The 19,619-nt window shown below is 36.6% G+C and overlaps 6 protein-coding genes and 1 non-coding gene across 13 annotated transcripts; 4 read left to right on the forward strand and 3 right to left on the reverse strand.

Annotated features, from left to right (window-relative positions):
* Nucleotides 1–17: 17 nt before the first annotated feature.
* LOC140773686 (phosphatidylinositol transfer protein PDR16-like) lies at nt 18–4,694 on the forward strand. 5 transcript variants are annotated; one of them, XR_012106504.1, is made up of 6 exons: nt 19–2,664; nt 3,051–3,227; nt 3,331–3,444; nt 3,539–3,786; nt 4,110–4,449; nt 4,638–4,694. XR_012106504.1 is itself a non-coding variant. In XM_073116375.1 (6 exons), the coding sequence occupies exons 5-6, from the start codon at nt 3,583–3,585 to the stop codon at nt 4,350–4,352; spliced, it is 447 nt and encodes a 148-aa protein (XP_072972476.1). In that variant the 5' UTR covers nt 19–1,689; nt 2,568–2,664; nt 3,051–3,227; nt 3,331–3,444; nt 3,539–3,582; the 3' UTR covers nt 4,353–4,614. The 5 variants fall into 5 exon arrangements, 2 of the variants coding, with proteins under 2 accessions (XP_072972476.1, XP_072972475.1); XM_073116375.1 differs by lacking the exon at nt 4,638–4,694 and having other exon boundaries at nt 19–1,689; nt 2,568–2,664; nt 4,110–4,614; XR_012106505.1 differs by lacking the exon at nt 4,638–4,694 and having other exon boundaries at nt 18–2,664; nt 3,539–3,928; nt 4,110–4,614.
* On the reverse strand, nt 4,652–7,860 carry LOC140773682 (uncharacterized protein At1g01500-like). Of its 3 annotated transcripts, none has more exons than XM_073116371.1 (3): nt 7,719–7,860; nt 5,937–6,727; nt 4,652–5,143 (listed from the first exon to the last, which is right to left on the reverse strand). In XM_073116371.1, exons 2-3 carry the CDS (start codon nt 6,630–6,632, stop codon nt 4,916–4,918), a joined length of 924 nt encoding a protein of 307 aa, XP_072972472.1. In that variant the 5' UTR covers nt 6,633–6,727; nt 7,719–7,860; the 3' UTR covers nt 4,652–4,915. The 3 variants fall into 3 exon arrangements, with proteins under 3 accessions (XP_072972472.1, XP_072972470.1, XP_072972471.1); XM_073116369.1 differs by lacking the exon at nt 7,719–7,860 and adding an exon at nt 7,382–7,598; XM_073116370.1 differs by lacking the exon at nt 7,719–7,860 and having other exon boundaries at nt 5,937–7,375.
* Nucleotides 7,861–8,297: 437 nt separating this feature from the next.
* TRNAR-CCU (transfer RNA arginine (anticodon CCU)) lies at nt 8,298–8,370 on the reverse strand. The gene has a single exon. It is a non-coding gene; the product is annotated as a tRNA-Arg (tRNA).
* A 50-nt stretch (nt 8,371–8,420) lies between these two features.
* Nucleotides 8,421–13,134, forward strand: LOC140773685 (AP-3 complex subunit sigma). Its single transcript, XM_073116373.1, has 8 exons — nt 8,421–8,544; nt 8,651–8,693; nt 8,819–8,880; nt 9,020–9,116; nt 9,252–9,322; nt 10,484–10,575; nt 10,644–11,670; nt 13,018–13,134. Exons 1-7 carry the CDS (start codon nt 8,476–8,478, stop codon nt 10,708–10,710), a joined length of 501 nt encoding a protein of 166 aa, XP_072972474.1. The 5' UTR covers nt 8,421–8,475; the 3' UTR covers nt 10,711–11,670; nt 13,018–13,134.
* On the forward strand, nt 11,533–13,847 carry LOC140773684 (uncharacterized). The gene is made up of 3 exons (XM_073116372.1): nt 11,533–11,665; nt 13,018–13,133; nt 13,265–13,847. The coding sequence occupies exons 1-3, from the start codon at nt 11,555–11,557 to the stop codon at nt 13,719–13,721; spliced, it is 684 nt and encodes a 227-aa protein (XP_072972473.1). The 5' UTR covers nt 11,533–11,554; the 3' UTR covers nt 13,722–13,847.
* A 652-nt stretch (nt 13,848–14,499) lies between these two features.
* On the reverse strand, nt 14,500–15,279 carry LOC140773688 (uncharacterized). The gene is made up of 3 exons (XM_073116377.1): nt 15,131–15,279; nt 14,836–15,053; nt 14,500–14,740 (listed from the first exon to the last, which is right to left on the reverse strand). The coding sequence occupies exons 2-3, from the start codon at nt 15,022–15,024 to the stop codon at nt 14,648–14,650; spliced, it is 282 nt and encodes a 93-aa protein (XP_072972478.1). The 5' UTR covers nt 15,025–15,053; nt 15,131–15,279; the 3' UTR covers nt 14,500–14,647.
* Nucleotides 15,280–15,398: 119 nt separating this feature from the next.
* Nucleotides 15,399–17,014, forward strand: LOC140773687 (large ribosomal subunit protein uL6m-like). The gene is made up of 2 exons (XM_073116376.1): nt 15,399–15,553; nt 16,519–17,014. The coding sequence occupies exon 2, from the start codon at nt 16,544–16,546 to the stop codon at nt 16,850–16,852; it is 309 nt and encodes a 102-aa protein (XP_072972477.1). The 5' UTR covers nt 15,399–15,553; nt 16,519–16,543; the 3' UTR covers nt 16,853–17,014.
* The last annotated feature ends 2,605 nt before the right edge of the window (nt 17,015–19,619 follow it).

A 19,619-nucleotide genomic window follows, 5' to 3' on the forward strand; every position in this document is an offset into this window, starting at 1 on the left:
ATAGTAGTGCAAACTAGATTTGAGTAAACTAAGTATGAAATTCATAAAAATAAAAGTGTTTAATAATTCAAAAAATAAAGTAATTAATAAGATTATGAAACAGAAAATAAAAGTGTTACTAACTTATCGAAACTTTGAATTTCAATAATTATGAATTACTAGACTAAACTAATTGCTAATTAAAATAGTATAAAAAATAAAATGACTATAAGTGTATGTTGCACTCAGAAGTGGGAGGAACGAGATTATTTTTAATTTTTATTTTAATGTCATTTAATGCGAACGCATTGACTATAAGAAGACATAAATTAAGTGCACCGTGTTCCCCGGTATAGTTTCTTTATGGCCGTCATAAATTGACAACTGATCCACAGTAGAGATGGGCTTAGAAAGAAGAAAGTTTGGTGGTTGAGGGATTAAATTTCTACCATACCGAAGTTATCAAGACTATCATAAATACGACCTAAAAGCTTGGACCACCCATGCACCTAGTTGTTAGATGATGTAGAGTGGTGGTGCCATTGACTTGGTTGATCTATCAAATTTAAAATGGGCAAGGTTCCTTTTAAATCCCAACATTTTAGCTTAGAAAATTTTAAAAACACTTACTATCAATCTCAAGTAGGGCTCTGCTGTCAAAATAATCAAGTCCGATTAAGCTCGGCTTGATCAGATCAACTTTTGCTCGAAAATGAGTTAAACCGAGCCTAGATTTTAAATATGTTTATAAATAATCTTTAGTCAAGTTTGATTATGAGCCTGCTCGATCAAATAGGCTCAATAAGACTCCAAATAATTTATATAATATGAGTAATATTTTTTATACTATATTATATTTTTATTATATTTTAAAACTTATATAAATAAATTATTATATACTCTAATCTCATAAACTAAATTTTACTCTTATCTATATTTTTTAAATATGCGAATATTTTTATTAGTTTATATTTTAAAATTAGATTTTATTTTAAACTTAACTCATGTATAAATCAAATTTGATGGGACTCTGAATTTAGTTTGAATTGATTAAGACTTAAAATTATTTATTAATTCTCTTGGTTCGAGCTCGAAATTAGTTCTAATTGAAATAATTTTAATTTAAGCTTGATCATAAATACTCAAAATTAATTTTAATTCAAGCTCTCCACTTGATTACACCCACGTAATCTCACATAAATTGATTAATCTCTATTATCCAAGCTATTATTCTTAGGAAGGGATATATACCTGAAATTACGAAGTTCAACGTAGAGACAAGTTGAGTCTCTTATCATTAAGGCCGTTTGGTACTATGAATTTTAACGTGTAAAACCTTTAAAATTAAATGAGAAATTAATGTAATGAAGGTCTTATATATTTTTATTAGAGACAGATAATATATTTTGGTATTCCCTTAATTTAAATGAATGTCAAAGGAGTTATATGCGCTTTTATGAGGAGATGTTTGAAGAGTTTTGACTTTCTTCTATCGTAGAAGCATAGAAAGGAGGTTCCTTTTTATACTGTTTTACCATTTAAACTTTTACACAAGTTCTGCAACGAGAGGCCAGAATCATGTCTTTCCAAAAGAGAAGGAGAGGAGTGTTGAGGTGAAGCCAAACCTCCCTATTAATACACTGATAAACACCCATTCAAAGACTACACCTAATAATCTTAGTGTGGGTCGTCTTCTGCGACGACCACCAGGTATGGACTCTCTCTCTCTCCCTCTCCATTTCTTCTTTTGGGATTAATGGTAGAAAATTACTCATATTTGGCTTTTGGGTTTCTCCTCTTCTTTGTGCTCGACTCCCGTTTATATGTTAGATTTGATCTTTTGTGCTTTAGTTTCTGATGGGTTTGAAGTTTTGAATGGTTCTGTACCATTTCATCTCTAAACCGGGATGCAGAATACTACATTTTCCTTCAGAGGTGGAACTACGTCTCTAGGAGTTATGTTGAATGTAACTGCATTAGGATTTGCTAACGTCCTATGCTTTGAACTGATTCGGATTGTAGGTAACTTTAAGCAACAGCAACTGAAAATTTGAAAATGGAGCTCTTTAAAGCTTTGAATATTTGTAGTTCTAACCTCGTCAATGTAGAGATCAAACTGGATAACCTTATATTGTTCATTAGAAATGCTCTTTGCCATGGAATACCAATGGAAGCAATAGTTAGTTTGCACGATAGTAAAGGCCTAATTAGTATAATAACTACCTAAATAAAAAGGAAAATCTCTTCTACGGCGTCAGAAGTCTTGGTCAGTTTGTTTAGCCTTACAAAAAACTCAGAAGTTACTTCGAAATATAAAATTTGGGATATTGATGTTAGAGATTTCTGTGCTATCTGATTGCTCCATCATTAATAGTCCGGGATGTCTTAATAGTAATCTATTTCAAATTGCAATATTAAGGCCCTTCAAGAATGTTTGTTAGGATAAAAATGTCTAAGCCCAATTATCATCCTGCATACCGAAGAATCTGTGGCCTATGTAACTTGCTCTATTTTGATACCAAAGAATATTTAGGATTTCTCCTCCTTTGATCTTCTTTTGCTAATTATTTTTTAAAGCCGCTTCGTAGAGTGGATTTGTTGTGCAGGGAGGAAGCAATTATGTTTCGTTGGAGACGTTCTTCTCTTCACAACGAGGAGGATGATGCTGTACTTCAAGCAGCAAAGGTAATTATAATGCTCATCTTCTTTACCAGAGCTCGAAATTTCCTGGATTGCATGCACTCTAGTTTACTCTATTGCACTATGTTGAAGTTTCATACTACTTTCGCAAATCAAGAATGTGATATTCTGGAAGCTGCAGTTACTTCATGCAAATATACTTCACATGTACCTCCAGAGAGACCAGTGCAGTGAATTTGCATTTGATTTGCTAGAACTTTAGACATTCTTCAACAGATATTACTAAATCCCAGATTTCATCACAACAGGGTAGGTTTGGTAGAATCTGCATCTGATACTGGCAGCAGTTGGTAACATAAATAAGGAACAGATGTACGGGTATATCTACTCTGATTGTCTGATTTATCTGCACTTGTTTATTATATAAGCAGATCGATGAACTGAGAGCTGTCATTGGGCCATTGTCGGAACGCAGTTCTCGGTACTGCACAGAAGCATGCCTGAGGAGATATTTAGAAGCTCGGAACTGGAATGTTGATAAGTCAAAGAAGATGTTGGAAGAAAGCCTCGAGTGGAGATCAACACACAAACCCGAGGAAATTCGTTGGGTGAGCTCCATTTGCCAAATTGCCTCCTCCAGTTGTAGACTTGTAGATCATCATAGAGATCTTAAGCATTAATTCACGTCAGTCGACTTTGCTTAATTTTCAGCACGAGGTTGCCAACTAAAGTGAAAATGGCAAAGTCTATAGAGCAAAATTTCTTGATCGGGAGGGAAGGACTGTTATCGTGATGCAACCAGCAAAACAATTTCACCGTGAAGATGTAATTTTCTTATAAGTCCTTAACCTTATTATTATTATTGTTATTATTGGTTTTATTTTATGAGATGAAAGGATTAAACATGTTTAACTTACAGTACACGTCGACACAAGACAAACAGCTTCGACATCTGGTGTATATATGTTGGAGAACGCCATTCTCAATCTACCTGACGGTCAGGAGCAAATGGTATGGTTGATAGACTTCACAGGATGGACACTAAGCAAATCGGTGCCCATAAAGACTGCCCGAGAAACTGCACACATCTTGCAAAGCCATTATCCGGAGAGGCTTGGCGTCGGAATTTGCTTCAATCCTCCGAGAGTATTTGAGGCCTTTTGGAAGGTTTGAGTTTTAATAAAGCACCGGAAATACCGAATTATGCATGGTCTAGTGATGCAAAACAGAACAACATTTTGACATGAAGGTGATGATTGAAAGTGGAAAAGGATAAAGGGAATATTTATCATCAACTTTAAATTTAGCTGTGATTGCTCTGTCCCTATCATTTTCTCTCTGTTTATATTTCGTTAATGTATATAAGGGGATGAGAAGAAAGAAAACAGGCATATCCATTAACTATATGTAAAAGGTCATTGTCAAGAATTTAAGGTTTCCAAAGATCTGGAGATGATTCATGTCTACTTCTACTTGTTTTCTAAATGCAGATTGTCAAATATTTCCTGGACCCAAAAACATTTCAGAAGGTGAAGTTTGTCTACCCGAAGAACGAAGAGAGCGCCAAGCTTATGTATAAGTACTTTGATCCTGAGGTCCTCCCTGTGGAGTTTGGAGGAAAAAGCAAAGCAGAGTATGACCATGAGGAGTTCTCTAAGTTGATGAGAGAAGATGAAATCAAATTAGCAAAGCTCTGGGGATTGGATGAGAAACCAGCCACATCAATCATGTAGCGAAATGGAGATTCAACTTGAAAACTTGATTTATAAAACCCAATTCCTTGCACCTTTAATTCTCTTATGCATGAGAATTTATTTAAGGCTAAGAAACGTAAGCTATTCATGGCTTTTAAATCTCTCTCTTCTCCTGCTTTTGTTTTTCTTTTATGCATAATCTATGTTCATGGACAAGCATGGTTGGACTCATATTGAATTATGTGGTATCGAATTGCTTTGAATAAATCGAGTAAAGTTCAATTTTCGTCTGTTTTCGGACCTAAAGATATTTTACTTCAGCAGTTGTGAACAATGGATGAAAGAAGCACCGGCTTAATACTGTGGCAAGTTGAAGACTGCAAAACTCTCCATCAAAGAGAAGTACAAGGTTGGACTAAAAGCTCCACAAGAAGTTGAAAAGCACAACAAAACTGTATTACAATTTAGCAACATTTCACAGCATGGACAAGAGCCGTTGGACAATTGCTTTATGCAAGGGTGAGAGAGAAAAAAAGAGCAGAAGAAAGAGCTCTTCTGTTTACAACACTTGAATGTAGAACTTCTTTTCTTTTTAATCAGTTTCAAATGAGTCGCCTCTTGAAAGTCCGGGTGGTGGCTTGGTACGTTCGAACAAACAAACCAACACCAATTCCGACTCCAAGGCAAACACCGAGGCCAATTCCAACACCCACCCTTACGCCGGCATTGAACCATGAAAGCTCACCATCATCGTCTTCTACATACTCATGTCTCGAGTAAATGCTATTGCAGTCAACATAGTCACTGTTTTCTGGTTTGTAGCATCGATACTGATACAAAGAGAGAGAGAGAGAGAGTAAGAAGATTTTATCCACTTCTCAACAGATATAAGGATTAATAGGCAAGACCAAAATTAGGCTTGCCAATAACAAAGGCAAAGAACTTTACCATGTCGATATTCATTATAAACAGAGCTGTATCCTCGAATATAAATAAAGTAATTGCAAAAAACAGCTCCTAACACTTTGAAATACTTCATATAAATTACTTCCCTTTTTCCATGCTACCTTTTTCTCTAATTACTTCATCTAAGCTTCATTGAAACAACATCATTGAAGAAATAAAATTTCGAGTACAAGCGCAACGGAAAATGCGAAAAAACCTTGCAGTTTATGGTAAAAAGGAGTTCTATGCTCTCCTGTTATGAGTGCTTTACTCAGATTGTCAGATTGTCCCGACAGAACTTCATAATCTTTTGCTTCTATTTTTTATCTTTCTTTCTTTTTTGTGTGGTAGAGGCTAAAAGATTTTTCTGTTTCATTGAAACATAATTTTGGCTCCTAGCCCTCAAAGCAAGGATAGCAGCCAGCTTGTAAAGGTTCATATCTTTTGCTTAAGTATGTATTCAAGATAACATGAAGCTTTTACAGGGAAACAATGAAGTAGCAATTGTTAATGCCTGGAGCCTGTGACATTTGACACCAAGTTGCAACAACTGAGACAATTCAAAGATAGAACATGTGATCGCTAATAAAATTTCAACAAATCAATATCAGGTAGATTCAGAATGAAAGAATTAAGGGACAAACTCGAAGATAGAAGAAAGGAAGTGCAAACAAGAACCTGGGAAAAATCCTCTGGAGGCTCTTCCTTTGTCAATTCTGTCGTCTCTGGAATAGAATCCAGCATGACCTTCATTTGATGTTTTCTCCTGAAACCAAGCTGAAGAGCCTTTGACAAGATGATTGGGGTACCAGCAAAACAACCAGCAACATACACCTCAATTTTTGGCAAACTCATCTCTGTACTCATATGCAGCCTGCCCCTTAAAAATCCTGATCCAGCCTGCACCACAGCTTGACATCTCATGCCCCATTTCTTGCTATGATTCTTCGTTTCTCCGGTAAGATCATTACGTTTACTCAGCTCTAAGACTCCAGCAAGCAGAAGGTCGTCTTTATCGTAGACTTCAAATCTCACGTTACCAGTCATCCTTATGCTATCAGTGCTCACAAATGTAGCTTCTTCTGATCTCTTATCCACTCTATCCCTTCGCAAGCATGAAGAAACAAAGTCGGAGTATATGGTACTTCTTCTACCATTCACTTCGAGGATGGTGTCCGGTGTGAGAGGGATGTGATGAACAGTAAGATGATCAGGAGTTAAATGATCAATCTCACAGTTGCTCACTCTCACATAGAATACCCTCAGATCAAACATAGGGGATAGTTTAGGAAGGTACAAGGGGTGCATGATGATATTTTGACCAGGGTTCGGCTTCGAGTTCTCATCCTCGGTGTTCAGATAGCAGCTGTCCATTAAAAAAGTTGAATTCTCTATTCACAGTCTTATATCAAGCTTTGGTAGGAACAAAGGTATGAATGAAGTGAATGTTTCACCTCAGATTACTCCATCTGCAAAGCGAATCAAATTACAGTCGCTTAAAACAATTATTTAATGAACTGGTATTTGGTTTTCCTTGGCCGAGAGCAATCTACAGTTGAATAACAACTAAAAATACAATCGTTTCATGCTGAACTGAAAATTTTCCTTAAAGTTCTGCACAGTACCATTAAGGAACAGTTAATTTGAGGAAGAACAGTAACTATGATATTCCAGAACCACTCCAAGGAAAGAGACAAATAAAACAGAGATAATAATATGGAGATGTGAGAGAAATAAATGTAAAAGACACCTTCTTTGTTTCTTCCAAAGAAATTTTAGGCGTAGGAAATTACACTTAGAAGAACAGAGCAACAAACAAAAACAAAAAACAAAAAGATTGCCAAAATAAAAACAAAGCTTTTATGGACAGATTGATATAAGAAAAAGGTCATCGAGTTTCTATTCTTTTCTCTATAAGTTTGAAAAGGCTAGAAGAAGATAAGATTAGAAACCAAAAGAAGAACAACCCAAGCGTCCAGTTTGGTGCTGCGAGATCATAACCACGAAAGGAGAAAGGAAAAAAGATCGAATCTTTCTCACTTCCAAGAAGCATGGACACGAACCCAACAAGACGATCTCTCTACAAGTAACTAACTAACAAAAGAAGAAGATAGATTTCTCACCAGATGATTTCCATAGCAAAAACCCAGATAAAAATGTCCTCTTTCCAGATCTTTCTTCCCCAACCTCACGAAATATAGAGGAAAAGACTCGATTTGTTATACATTATTTACCCATCCAAAAATCCACATGGAAGGCGCCAACGAAACGGCGAGCAACCTCTCCAACTCCCACGTCACACAAGAAGCCACACACACCACTCTCTCTCTCTCTCTCTCTCTCTCTCTCTAGGCTCTACACCGCATGGGACATAATACATAAATAAATAATAAGCATCAATGTAAATAAATCTGACTCGGATATGGATTAAGAAATAAGAATGCATGGGTCATAACTCACCAAGCCGAAAGAGATCCGCTTCGAGGTTTCCATGGCTTCTCCAATCTCCATCAGATGAGATGATGTTAACCCCGAGAAAACTAGAGTTGGGTACTTGTGATCTACGAGAAACTCGACCCCACACTTAATCTCTTTCTCTCTCTCTCTCTCTCTCTCTCTCTTACGCGGATCTCGTCCCCACACTTGGTAATCTCGAGGGGATTCGTTGCTCACGGGGCAGCAGAAAGAGAGGAGGAAGAGAGGTATTTGGGTCTTCCCCGTAATAGCGAAGGAGACTAAAAATTTATTAATGTGGTGGGTAGATGAGTTTATGTATTATTAATTAATATTAGACGGAGATCTTATGACCAAATCAAGTCAACTCGAAGGTTGTTCTAGCAATAAAATAGGAGAGCCGGCATTCTTTCTCCTCTACTTTTGGCACTAGTTTGTTTTATAATGATTATTAGAAAATTAAACGGATTTGATCCTAGACATTTTGTTGCCTAAACTAAGATCAAAAGCGATTAAGAATAACGACCCTAGCTAAAAAAAATCATCAACTAAAATAATATTAAAGAAATTAAAAATTGAGATATTCGCGCCAGGAAGGGGTCGAACCTTCGACTTTCTGCTTAGGAAACAGACGCTCTATCCACTGAGCTACAGGCGCAATTTTTAATAGAATAAGAGTTGAACTTTATTTATATATAATTTTCGTTTCCTTTTTGTACCACCCTCGTCGTCTTCTTCGATTCGCGATCGCAACAAAGTCGCCATGATCCATGCGGTGATAGTGATGAGCACCGAGGGGAAACCCCGCCTCCTCAAGTTCTACGATTTCCAGGTTTCTCTTTCTCCTCTCTCTTCCACCAAAAAGATCTCTCCGTTTTAGTCTTTCTTCTTTCTTCCCCACTTCACGGCTAATACATCTCATTGCTTCACCACCGCAGCCACCGGAGAAGCAGTTAGAGATCACACGCAGCGTATTTTCAGGTCCTCCGCCCCTTCTTCCTCGGACCCATCTCAAAAAATTTCAAGAAATTACATCCAAAATCTGCCCCTTTTCTCTTGATCATCCTTCATTGTCGACCTGAAACGGATTAATTTACCTTGTGTAGTTCTATCTGGGAGGGCGGACAACGTCAGCAATTTCATCGAAGCCGATGCTATCTTTGGCCCAGTAGTGCTCCTTTTCATTAGACTTTGATGCATAATTCTTGCTTTCACATTAAAATTTTTGATGATGAGAATAAGAAAAATGAAACTTTGGCACTAACTCTCACTTGGGTTCAAGAATTACTGATTTGTCTTGCTTGCAGGGGACTCGGCTTGTGTACAAGCATTTGGCAACACTATACTTCATTTTTGTCTTTGATGGTTCTGAAAATGAGTTAGCTATGCTTGATCTTATACAAGGTAATCATCAGTTGTTCATATCTTTATGTTAAATGATACAATGAAGCCCAAATCGTGCAACTGTTTAGCCTTTTAAACTCTTTACTCTATCCCTGTTTCAAGGGATCGATTCTAATGATAATTTGTGGCTTGCAGTCTTTGTTGAAACTCTGGATAGATGCTTCAAAAATGTATGCGAGCTTGACATTGTATTCAATTTCAACAAGGTGCTTGTAGATTCTCATGATAGTGTCAATTTCCAGTAACTAGCATTTCATTGAGTTTTTTCATGGAGGCAGAAATTTTACACTTTCATGCAGAAACATTACACATCAGATTCTAAACATAACTAAAATATTTCAAGTGATGAATCCTCCTCCTTCATCAATAATTCATGTTAATGGCTGATTTTTTGTAAAGCGTGCTCAAGCTGAGCTCTAATAAAGTTTGCTTTACAAAATCTGATTGAGGAAGGTGGTAATCAGGTGCCCAAATCTGATAGCTTTTGCTTTTTTGGTGAAATGATCTTTTTGCTTCCGTACTGTATGGAGGAACGAAAATTTTCTTATACGGATGATGTCAGTGACATGATTCAAACCTAATCAAAGTGCTTGATCATGAACCAAGCTTTCTTTTTCAAAGAATTCAGCTTGCTTTTCTTATGTTCATTTGGACTCCCTTTCTTCGTTTCCTCTAGTATTCTTCTTAATTCCCTCCTGTATGATTCGACTCTATGGTATAGGAAATTTTTAATAACTAGCCCATTTGGATGTCCAAATCTAGTTAAATAGAAAATATTTCTTAAGTCAAGATAGATGTCAAACCAAAATTGGTAGAATCACTTGAAGTCATGATTAATTCCAATATATGCGTTAACTAATAACGCTTCTATAAGTTCATCAATGTCTGTATATGTATGAAAAAGTGGTTCCACTCAAATGGAGGGCATTATGAGAGGAAAGGAAGGTCAATGAAGGCATGGATTGGAAAAATGAGAAAATATCCGATAGTTCTTTTGTTGCCAGAGAACAATAGACAAGGTAGAGCTTAATGGAGAAAAAAGGAAGAAGTAATTGGTACATATGATTGCTGTTCCTTTTATGATGCAGCCTGTTTGAATGTTCTGTAGAGAAACGATATTGCTTTTATCACTTCAGGGGATTGCAATTTAGCCAGGGTTTGCCATGATAATATGAGAGATGAAGATATTATATTTGTTTTGTTCCTTTTGCATGAACTTTGTGGAGTCTATCTAAGCACATACTGGTTTTCTCATTCATTGAGATAAATCTTGGTTTTTTTTTTTGCGTGTGAGAAGATACATAAATATATATACTTTTGTGTGCCATGACTTTCTGTGCTTACTTCATTAAGTTTGTTTTGTGCAGTTGCATACAATTTTGGATGAAATAATATTGGGAGGTCAGGTCCTTGAAACTAGTTCTGAGCAAATAATGAAGGCTGTGGAGGAGATTGCAAGGTCCTCTCTCTCCCTCTCTCTTTCTCTAGCTTAGTAATTTGGATGCTGATATTTTTGTTTACACGCAGGTTAGAGAAATCTTCGAATTCGATCAGTCTTGTACCGAAGTCTATTTCAGGAAGATTTAGTCGCTAGTGCTTGCGAAGTGTATGATTGGAACCAAGTACCAATGAGTTTTCCTATGAATCATTGGTGATGTCAACAGTATGCAACTTGATCGATGTCGACCTAATCAAGTTGCTTTTGAACCTTACACTATAGAATGTTTTCATACTAATGCAACAGTGTTATCAAAGCAGTAGTTCCATTATATCTTATAGTCCTTTTCTGAAACCTTACAGTTTCATTGAAAACTGTAGAGGCTTTCACTTTTTGTGGGCAAACAGTGAGAGTTTGAAATAAATATCAATGACATGGAAGTTTCTATGCATATATCCTCTGCTTACATATATATACTTGTTAGGAAATTTTGCTTTCAAATTCCATAAATTGTCAGACTCAAAATATAAACAGTTAGATGTGATATCTGTGTGGTCTGAGATGCATAGATATGATGCAACTATTATCATGCATCAAACCATCCCAAATTCCCAAGCCCATAACATTAGCTGTTATTCTAAACTCAATTGTTTGATGTTATTTTAATTGCAGTCAAGAGGAATTCAAGTATAGAAAAGGTGGTCTCTTTTATTTTGCTTTTGGTTGATTTATTAAGCAAATTAAAGCCAAATCAGAATCCGCTAGGGTTATACTGTTATTAAGATTTGGATCTTGCTTATTCATACCCGATAACCATTCAGGTTTAGGATCTAAGTTGGGCTATATACCCGAAATCCAATCAAATATCTCATGTGTGGGCGGATCAGGACCCGATAGTTGGGACCGGATTCGACCTGTTACTGTCCTTCGAAAGGGTATATTAGGGTTCGTATCTCTCTCACACACAATCCCACTCTCTCATCGATCGGAGAGGTGGCTGATGGAACGAGGAAGCCGCCGGCCAACGGCGGAGGAAGTGATGGAGAAGCTCAAGGACGATGGCGATTTCGATTCCCTCCGCGTCAACATCATCCGCAAGGTCAAAGAGAACGTAAGGTCCAATGATCATTTCTTTTCCGCGTTCTCCTCAATGTCGCTCTTGGGCTTAGCTAGATTCCATGACATTTTAGATTCTTCTCTATTATATTTTTAGTTATTTTTTATTCTTGTTTAATTTGAAGAAATTATTCACCAGGAATGGGATAATTTGCCTTTCCTTGTATGGGGTTGTTAATTCGAAGTGAACAAAAATAACAGCTTTGTTATTGCGGTACAGTCCCCTATCACTTCTCAAAAGAAAAAAATAAAATCTTATTGGGGGAATTCTGTGCATTCAGGTGGCCTATTCCAAAGAGAGAACATGATGAATCCATTATAGGAAGTTAGAAATTAGAAAAGGTAGCTGCATCAATTTGCTACCGTTTAGGACACATGATTTCTTGTCGAGAACAACAAACTAAATCCACTCTCACGAGTGCACTCACATTCTTGTGATTGAATTAACCATCATTCAATGCCATTCTTTTCTATGGTTCGTTATCATGGGGTTGGGATGTTTCCAGGGTATCCTGTTTGCAAGTACTTTCCGAATTGTCCACGTGCATAGGATCAATCTAATTGAAATGACACAGGTAAGAGGTGATAATGATTGCAATAGAGATTTCTTAGGATAAGAGGTAATACCTTTTACAGAGTTAATAAATATTGTCTACTAACATGGAATGCATTTAAAGCAACTGCTAGTAAAAAAATGCTTATTGATTTTTCGGCTTTGTTTTGGTGCATTCAACTGCTGGTCTGAAGTTCGATAAAAGCTCTCTGCCTGGAAATTATGTTTAGACTGAAAGAGATTCATGCGTAATGTAAGCTTTAATGCGGTTAAGAAGATAATACATATGTAACACTTTTATATGGTCTTTTAGGGATCATGGTTATCAAGTGCACTGATTGTGGTGGATTACAACTACCAAATTATTGCTTCAACTTTTAAAGGTAGTCCTTTAGTTGAAAACTACATCTCAGTTATTGGTAGGGTGAGTAGATCTGCCATTGACAATTGCTGTAATTGTGAACTTCAGCAATATGGGTATGGACATTCTACAACAGTATAAAATTGTTAAAGAGGATTATGTCAGGGAAGCAGTGATGTTACATTATGAACTTCATAATGGCATATTTTCGTGTGGATTGCATTGATATAGGATAGCAAATTCAATTTTTTGGGTTTGACCCAGGTAACGAATCAATGTTTTTACATCATGGTAATAGCCGTCTTCAATTCCACCTGCACTACATTGTTTTTAGATTTCTTTTTAGACATTAAGATTAATAGCTTAGAGTACCTAGTACTCTCCTCCTCTGTCTCTATTAAGGTCAAATAATAACATGATTGAATTGTTGCAGGAGGAGCTGCGAAGCAGCATTGTAAAGGAAGTAAAGCAATCGATAGTACTCAATGAAGAGGGTTCTGAAAAGTTAAAACTAAGAGAACTTTCTGATGCTATTTATCAAGAACTTGGGTAAGGAAAGAGCTTCGATGTATGGTTTGAGATTGTTTCAAATATTTTGAATTGCAGTCTGGTATATTGAGGAAAATCTTCATTCTGTTCTTTTTATTTGGATTGATTTTGGGTTCCTTGAATCCCTACAGGAAGAAAATCATGGGACAAATTTCAGATGAGGTGTGGAAGGTCATACGATCCGATGAAATGGTAATCAGAGGAACAGTTGAAACTGTCTATAATAGATTGGTGAACCCGGATGAAAAGAAAGAACCTCAAACCTCTCCCCTTAAGAAGCATCAAATCAATGATGAAGCTCATGTTTCACCATTGAAACCTTCTACTTGTGAAACAAATGCATCGGATGACAACGAGCCGAGCGAACCACCAGGGTTTGCTTTAACTAATCAGCCAGGCAGCAATAATGGTAAAGTAGAACGCTCGCAACAACTTCATGCCCATCAGCCACAATTGCCTGTTAAAGACTTGAATCATACTGAACAAATTGATGATGTACCACCTGGCTTCAATTCTCATAAGGATGGGCATTCCTTCCGTGGTGGTATTAGTGATGAGGATCCTGATGTGCCTCCTGGTTTTGGTTGATAATTTTGTAAATTCCATTCATAGGTTGTGCTTAGTAGAAGTAAAATTGTGGTGGTAATTCTCCGGATATTACAAACAATGTAATGCAATTAATGCTTGGTTGAGATGCGGTTTACTTGCTGCGCTATCTGGACTGGTTGGATTTTCTGTATAATACTACTGCAGGTGATCATTTCTAGAGAAGTTGACTGAGATCATGGTCAATCAACTGTTCTATTAGAATACCCAAAGTTCATGTTTGTTTGTGGTATCTCATGGAGAGCTCGATCCTGGCTCAGGTTGAACGCTGGCAACATGCTTTCCAGCGGCGGACGGGCCCAGCTTTCCAGTGGCAGACGGGTGAGTAATGCATTAGAACCTGCTGGTTGCTTATACCCTGTAGGCTGAGGAGCATAAGGAGGAATCTGCCCGAGGAGGGGTGGTGTTCTTGGAAGATCCCATCCATATAAAGTTTAATGCTTTTACTGGGCTGGCTGTGGGTTTGATCACCGCCGTTTAAAATATAATTGATTAGACTCAATATCAAGCTAACTAGATTTAGCTACCTCTTTGTCTCAATGGTTCATGTTTCAAATTTTAGATTCTACTCAGATTGAATTATTGGATTCAGAGATGCATTCAAGCAGGTTAAAATTTTAAGCAACAGAAATGATAAAGTGAGTTTCATCACAATCTTGTAAAGCACAGCATGCCTGTTACAGTCCATAAAACACAATTTTTTTTCTTCTGAATGCTTAGAGGGAAGAAACAAACTGACAACATAACAAAGAGAAGCAAATAACTGCAAGCAGTGATTTTCAACTAAGAGATTCGTCACAATATATCTTACACAGATCTATTGCTCAGTTTAGTTACATTGATGACACCTTAGAAAATGTCATCTATCCAAATTCTACATAAAACGCTAGTCGCTGTGCCCATCGTTTCTACTGGGATACAGTTGTCTGAAGAGGCAATGAACTTTCTACTTCCTTTGTTTCTGATGCTCTTTCTGCTACGATCTTTGACATTCCAAACATCTGAAATAGAAAATTACAATTCTGGATGACATAGAAGAACACTATTGCATTTGATTTGGTATAAGGCACTGCATGGTTTATATGATGAAACTGACCTTTTGAATGGTCTTCTTAAAACAAGTCTTGTGCTCATCCATGGAGGCATGAATGAACTCATCGATGTGATCCCTCAAATCAGCTACGAAACTGGCCTCCTCCGATTTCTTTTTCCGGCAAGAGGTCATGACCGGATTTACAGGAGGAGGAGGGTTTGACCTTTCCGATTGAGTTTTTTCAGATTCCATCTTAAGATTGAAGGATTAGTTTGATTCTCCTGCACAACAATCTGTCAAAATTAGTTTATTCCAAAAATCTTCAGAAACAAAGATCCAGCATAAACAAAGCCACTACCCCGGAGTTAATGAGCCTACGAGGGGCCTGGGAGGAGAGATCGGGATTCGGAACTGGCCGGAAGCGAGGGAGATCAGGTGCGGTGAAAGCTCGACGAAATATTGAGTCAAACCCTAGACATTATCGATTGGGAGTATTTATAGAATATGAACCACCTGGTTTTCTCTCGTTTTTGCAAAACAAACCCACAAAAATAGACCAAAACTTAAGTCTTCTATTGGTAGGTGGGCCCGGGGCTGCTCCAAGCCCAAAACGCAAGCCCACTTACCAACCGAACTACTCTCGTCTCACGCTCTTCGATTCCCTCCTCTCCCCGTCTCTCTTCGATCTCTCTCCGAACGTCCGATTCGAAACCCTAACATTGCTCGCAGCGGCGCGACCTCTCCGTCGCCGTCGTCGGCGCTTCCGCCGCCAGGTTGTTAGGTACGTTTCCTCTTCTATCTCACTTTTACTACTTCCTTTTCTCTTTGGGCAGACTTAGATGTCCAATCTCTTCTTCTTATTTTGTTCTACTGGTAGGATCTTTGTGTTTTGCTATTCTATCTCTGTTTCAAGGACTTTTTTTTTTTGGCATATATCATATTCCAATACATGATTTGCTGGATCAAGAGTAGATTTGGAAGAAATGGGAACATTTGAAAAGAAGAGAAGTATTAAATTGTAGTCGAAAGAGAGACTAAACTTGTAATCCTTTCTCTCAAACATCTCCAGCCTTTACTCCGACATGCAAAGTTGAAATTTTGTTCTGTTGATTAAATGAGATATATTATCTCATGTAATGCAATGCTGTAGTGTCCTTTTCTTTTCCTTTCATGCGCATGCAGAAAAGAGTCAACGTAGTTTAGCTGTTCGTATATTCTGCGATCATGAGGAGTGGATTCAGGAATTATCTGATGGTGAAGGCATCGGTCGTAGGAGCTTCTTAAGCTGGTTATTTTGGTTCTTGCGCCATCGTTGTTGTGCAGTTATCTTTATTCAATTATGTATATTATATCAAAGTGGAGTGGATTCATGAATTACTTGATGGTAAGAGCATCAATTGCGGAATCTTTCAAGCCATTTATTTTTGGTTCTTGTATCATCTAAATTGTGCAGTCATATTTATTCCATTATGCTATTATATCATAATGACGACTGCATTCAAGAATTATTTTATGGTGAAAGCATCGATTTGCAGAACTATTCAAGTTGGTTATTTTTGGTTCTTGCATCATCTTAGTTGTGCAGTCATGTACTTAGGTTTATTCTGTTTTGTCATTATATCAAAGTAGGGAGTGGATTCTGGAATTATTTGATTGTGATTGCAAAAATTAGTCAACCTGCTTATTTTTGGTTCTTGCGTCATCATAATTGTGCACGCAGTTATGCTTATTCTATTATGTCTACAGAGACAATTGATTACAAAAGTTACACATGGAAGCAAAATTCTTTAGGTTCCTTAAAATTGTCGGAGTAGGTTTTAAAGCAAGAACTGAAGCTGAAGGGCGTCAGTTGTTTCTCAAACTGGGTTACAGCCACGAGGTAGAGTTTGCTGTTCCTCCTGCTGTTCGAGTTTTCTGCTTCAAACCCAACATAATATGCTGCACTGGGATAGACAAGGAAAGAGTGCACCAGTTTGCCGGAGCTGTTCGTAGTTGCAAGCCTCCTGAAGTTTACAAAGGTAAGGGTATTATGTACATTGATGAAGTTGTAAAGAAAAAGCAAGGGAAAAAATCCAAATGATCCAGGGAAAAATAGAAGCAGCAGCCCTTTTGAAACAAATTGTTTGCACGAGTTATTTACTATTCTTGCAACAGAGCTATGTATACTTTTCTCACTTGTGATTCTAATAGCTCTTGTGAGTTCATTTTCTCCAACTAACATCATCTAAGCTTGTTTAAGGTAGTAAGTTGTGTGATTCTATTTTCAAGTTCTCATAGCTGGTAAACGGTTTAATAAGGCTTATAGAATGGTTGTACGATTCTTCATATATTTGCTTCCTTTAACTCACTGAAGCAATTGCTGTTGCCCTTGACTACTGAAAAATGAATTACTGATGTCTCTTGCAAAATGAGTTACTAATGGTGGATTTCATAGTGATGTTGCTATGACTGATCATGTTTCATAGTGTCAGTTGCAATGTGATATACAAAATGTTAGTATACTCTGTAACCCTGCGAGTCTGGTGATTACTGGAAGATTAATTTTGGCATAAGAAATGGAGAGGAGAAATGCGAGAATTCCCTTTCGTCCTCTATCTATTCCATACCTCATATATTGTAGACCGTCTCCCCTTATTGTTCTAACTATTATTTAAACAAATGCGAAAGTTTTCTCTCCGCTCCTAAACCTTTAGATGAGAGAATTTCTTTTTCTTTTCGCTGCTCCTCTCTCTCTCTCTCTCTCTGTTCTCTCTCAAGTATTTTTTTTTTCCTCTCTTTTTTCTGTTTTGGCCCTAATTGGAGCCAAACAAGATAGTAATATTGACTCCAATCACCCAATTGTTTAACGAGTTTTATTAGATAACTGAGAAGGTTGGATGTGTTGTCTAGCTCCTTTAGTCTACCAATTTTGAACAACAAAGAATAAAAAAACAAATGCAAAAGAGCTTTTTAGCTAAAAAACCTTAAGCGGTTTTATAAATTTATCACATATTTTTTTTAATTTTTTTTATTACGGAATCATGTACTCTGTTTTCTAACTAATTTGTAATTTCTTTGTTTTTTGGTGTAGAAAGAGACACATTCCTGGCATTTAATATCAGTTTGCCCTTAAAAAACAATATATTTTTCGTACAAAGAATAATATATAGTTAAATAAATATATAAAACGCTATTTTTCTTTATTTATTTTTACCACAATATTAGCAAACATACGTGCTTATATACTTATCAACAAAGTTACAACATTTATCAAACAAAATATAATATCTATTAACGGATTATGTTATTTACTGATAGATTACGTTAATTTTCTGTGCATTTATCAGTTGATTGCTCTGCTTCGTTGTCTTGGACGCCTTTTTCTTCTCCATTTGGATCTGCCGCAGCTGGATGCTCCAGGAGATTGATCAATGGCTTAAAAATCTATAGGTTTTCAACCCGTCTGAGATAGAATGGCCTCCTCAATTGTAGAAAGGACTCTGTTTGTGAGTTCCAGCAATGACATGCACGTATTGAAAGACTGAATGAGAGAAAAAGTTAACGAGCAATGCATGTAGAGAACTCATGAGTAAGAATGCAAGGAAGCAACAGTGTCTAAAGTCTCTCAGTCAGAAGCAGTCATCGTAAATTGTTTATCGTCAATAGTTCTCAAGAAGAAGGAAGGATTGCTTGCTTCTGAAACTTCCATGACAGTGTTATTGTTCTTGTCATACGTGATCGATGAGATATGGCTCAAGACCAAGAAGGTGGAAAATGGCTGACAGGGGAAGAGAGAAGAACACAGCAATGCCACAAGAAGAAAGAAATCATTCAATCCTAACAGCTTCTTGACCGCGTAGCTACAGTTGAGCATGGGAAAAGGGAAATTTTATAGTTGATTCTACAATGCACAAGTGGTAGGAGAAAAATGTCTTATTATTTTCCTTTATCACGATGTACTCTTTAACTGGAGCAAACAGAAGAAGCAAACTTTGCCATCACTTCTGAGATTATTTGAATTTATCTGGCACTGGAGGAAATGAAGTAACAAGCATTCGGGAAGATTGTCAACTATTTCAAACCAAGGTTTTATCAATTTGTATGTTGTCAGATTAATGAATATTAGAGTCTCATAAACTCAATAATTATAGGTAAGGTTATCTAAGAAAATATAGCACAAAAGAATTATGATGACAAATGAGGTTAAAAGCTACAATTAAACTCACATATTACTACTGACATGTTACTCTTTCTAGAAGTTAAAATTCAAGTACAAACATTATATTATTTTTAGATAGATTAAATTACTCTTATAATGGCTAAAAATTTAATTTTTGGATAGTTTTGTCCTCATCTTCTTCCTTATGCTTCCTCTCTTTTTTTTCATATCATTTTCTTCCTAAGTATTTTTTTTAGTTAAATCTGCATATATAAATTTATCTTTTATTATAATCTAACCCTCAAAGTTATTATTGAATATTGGAGAAGTTAAGGAAGCAACGAGAAAGAAGCTGCTATCATGAAGTGATTTTAAGTATCTCTTTCCCAAACATTTTCAGTTAGATTTTCATAAGAAAATAATTAGGAACGAGACCATCACATTTCTAATTATAGCAATGACTTCTTTATCTTCTTGTCACATAAAGAACAACATTGGCTTAAAAAGTTAATTTCATAGTTTCGGTTAACGGTGTCTAAGGGTTGTAGTATTCAAAAGTCTAGCGAATATTTATACGTTTTTATAGTACACGAGGACAAAGTGATACATAGTATACGGAGGTAAAATATAATTAAATTTTTTTTCTAATCGGATGTAATTGATGTTGATAATTTATATTTCGGCAAAAATAAGTATTTCATATTATATT

The sequence above is a fragment of the Typha angustifolia genome, chromosome 13, assembly GCF_048772165.1.
Source record: "Typha angustifolia cultivar Huaian chromosome 13, ASM4877216v1, whole genome shotgun sequence".
Taxonomy (NCBI): Eukaryota; Viridiplantae; Streptophyta; class Magnoliopsida; order Poales; family Typhaceae; genus Typha; species Typha angustifolia.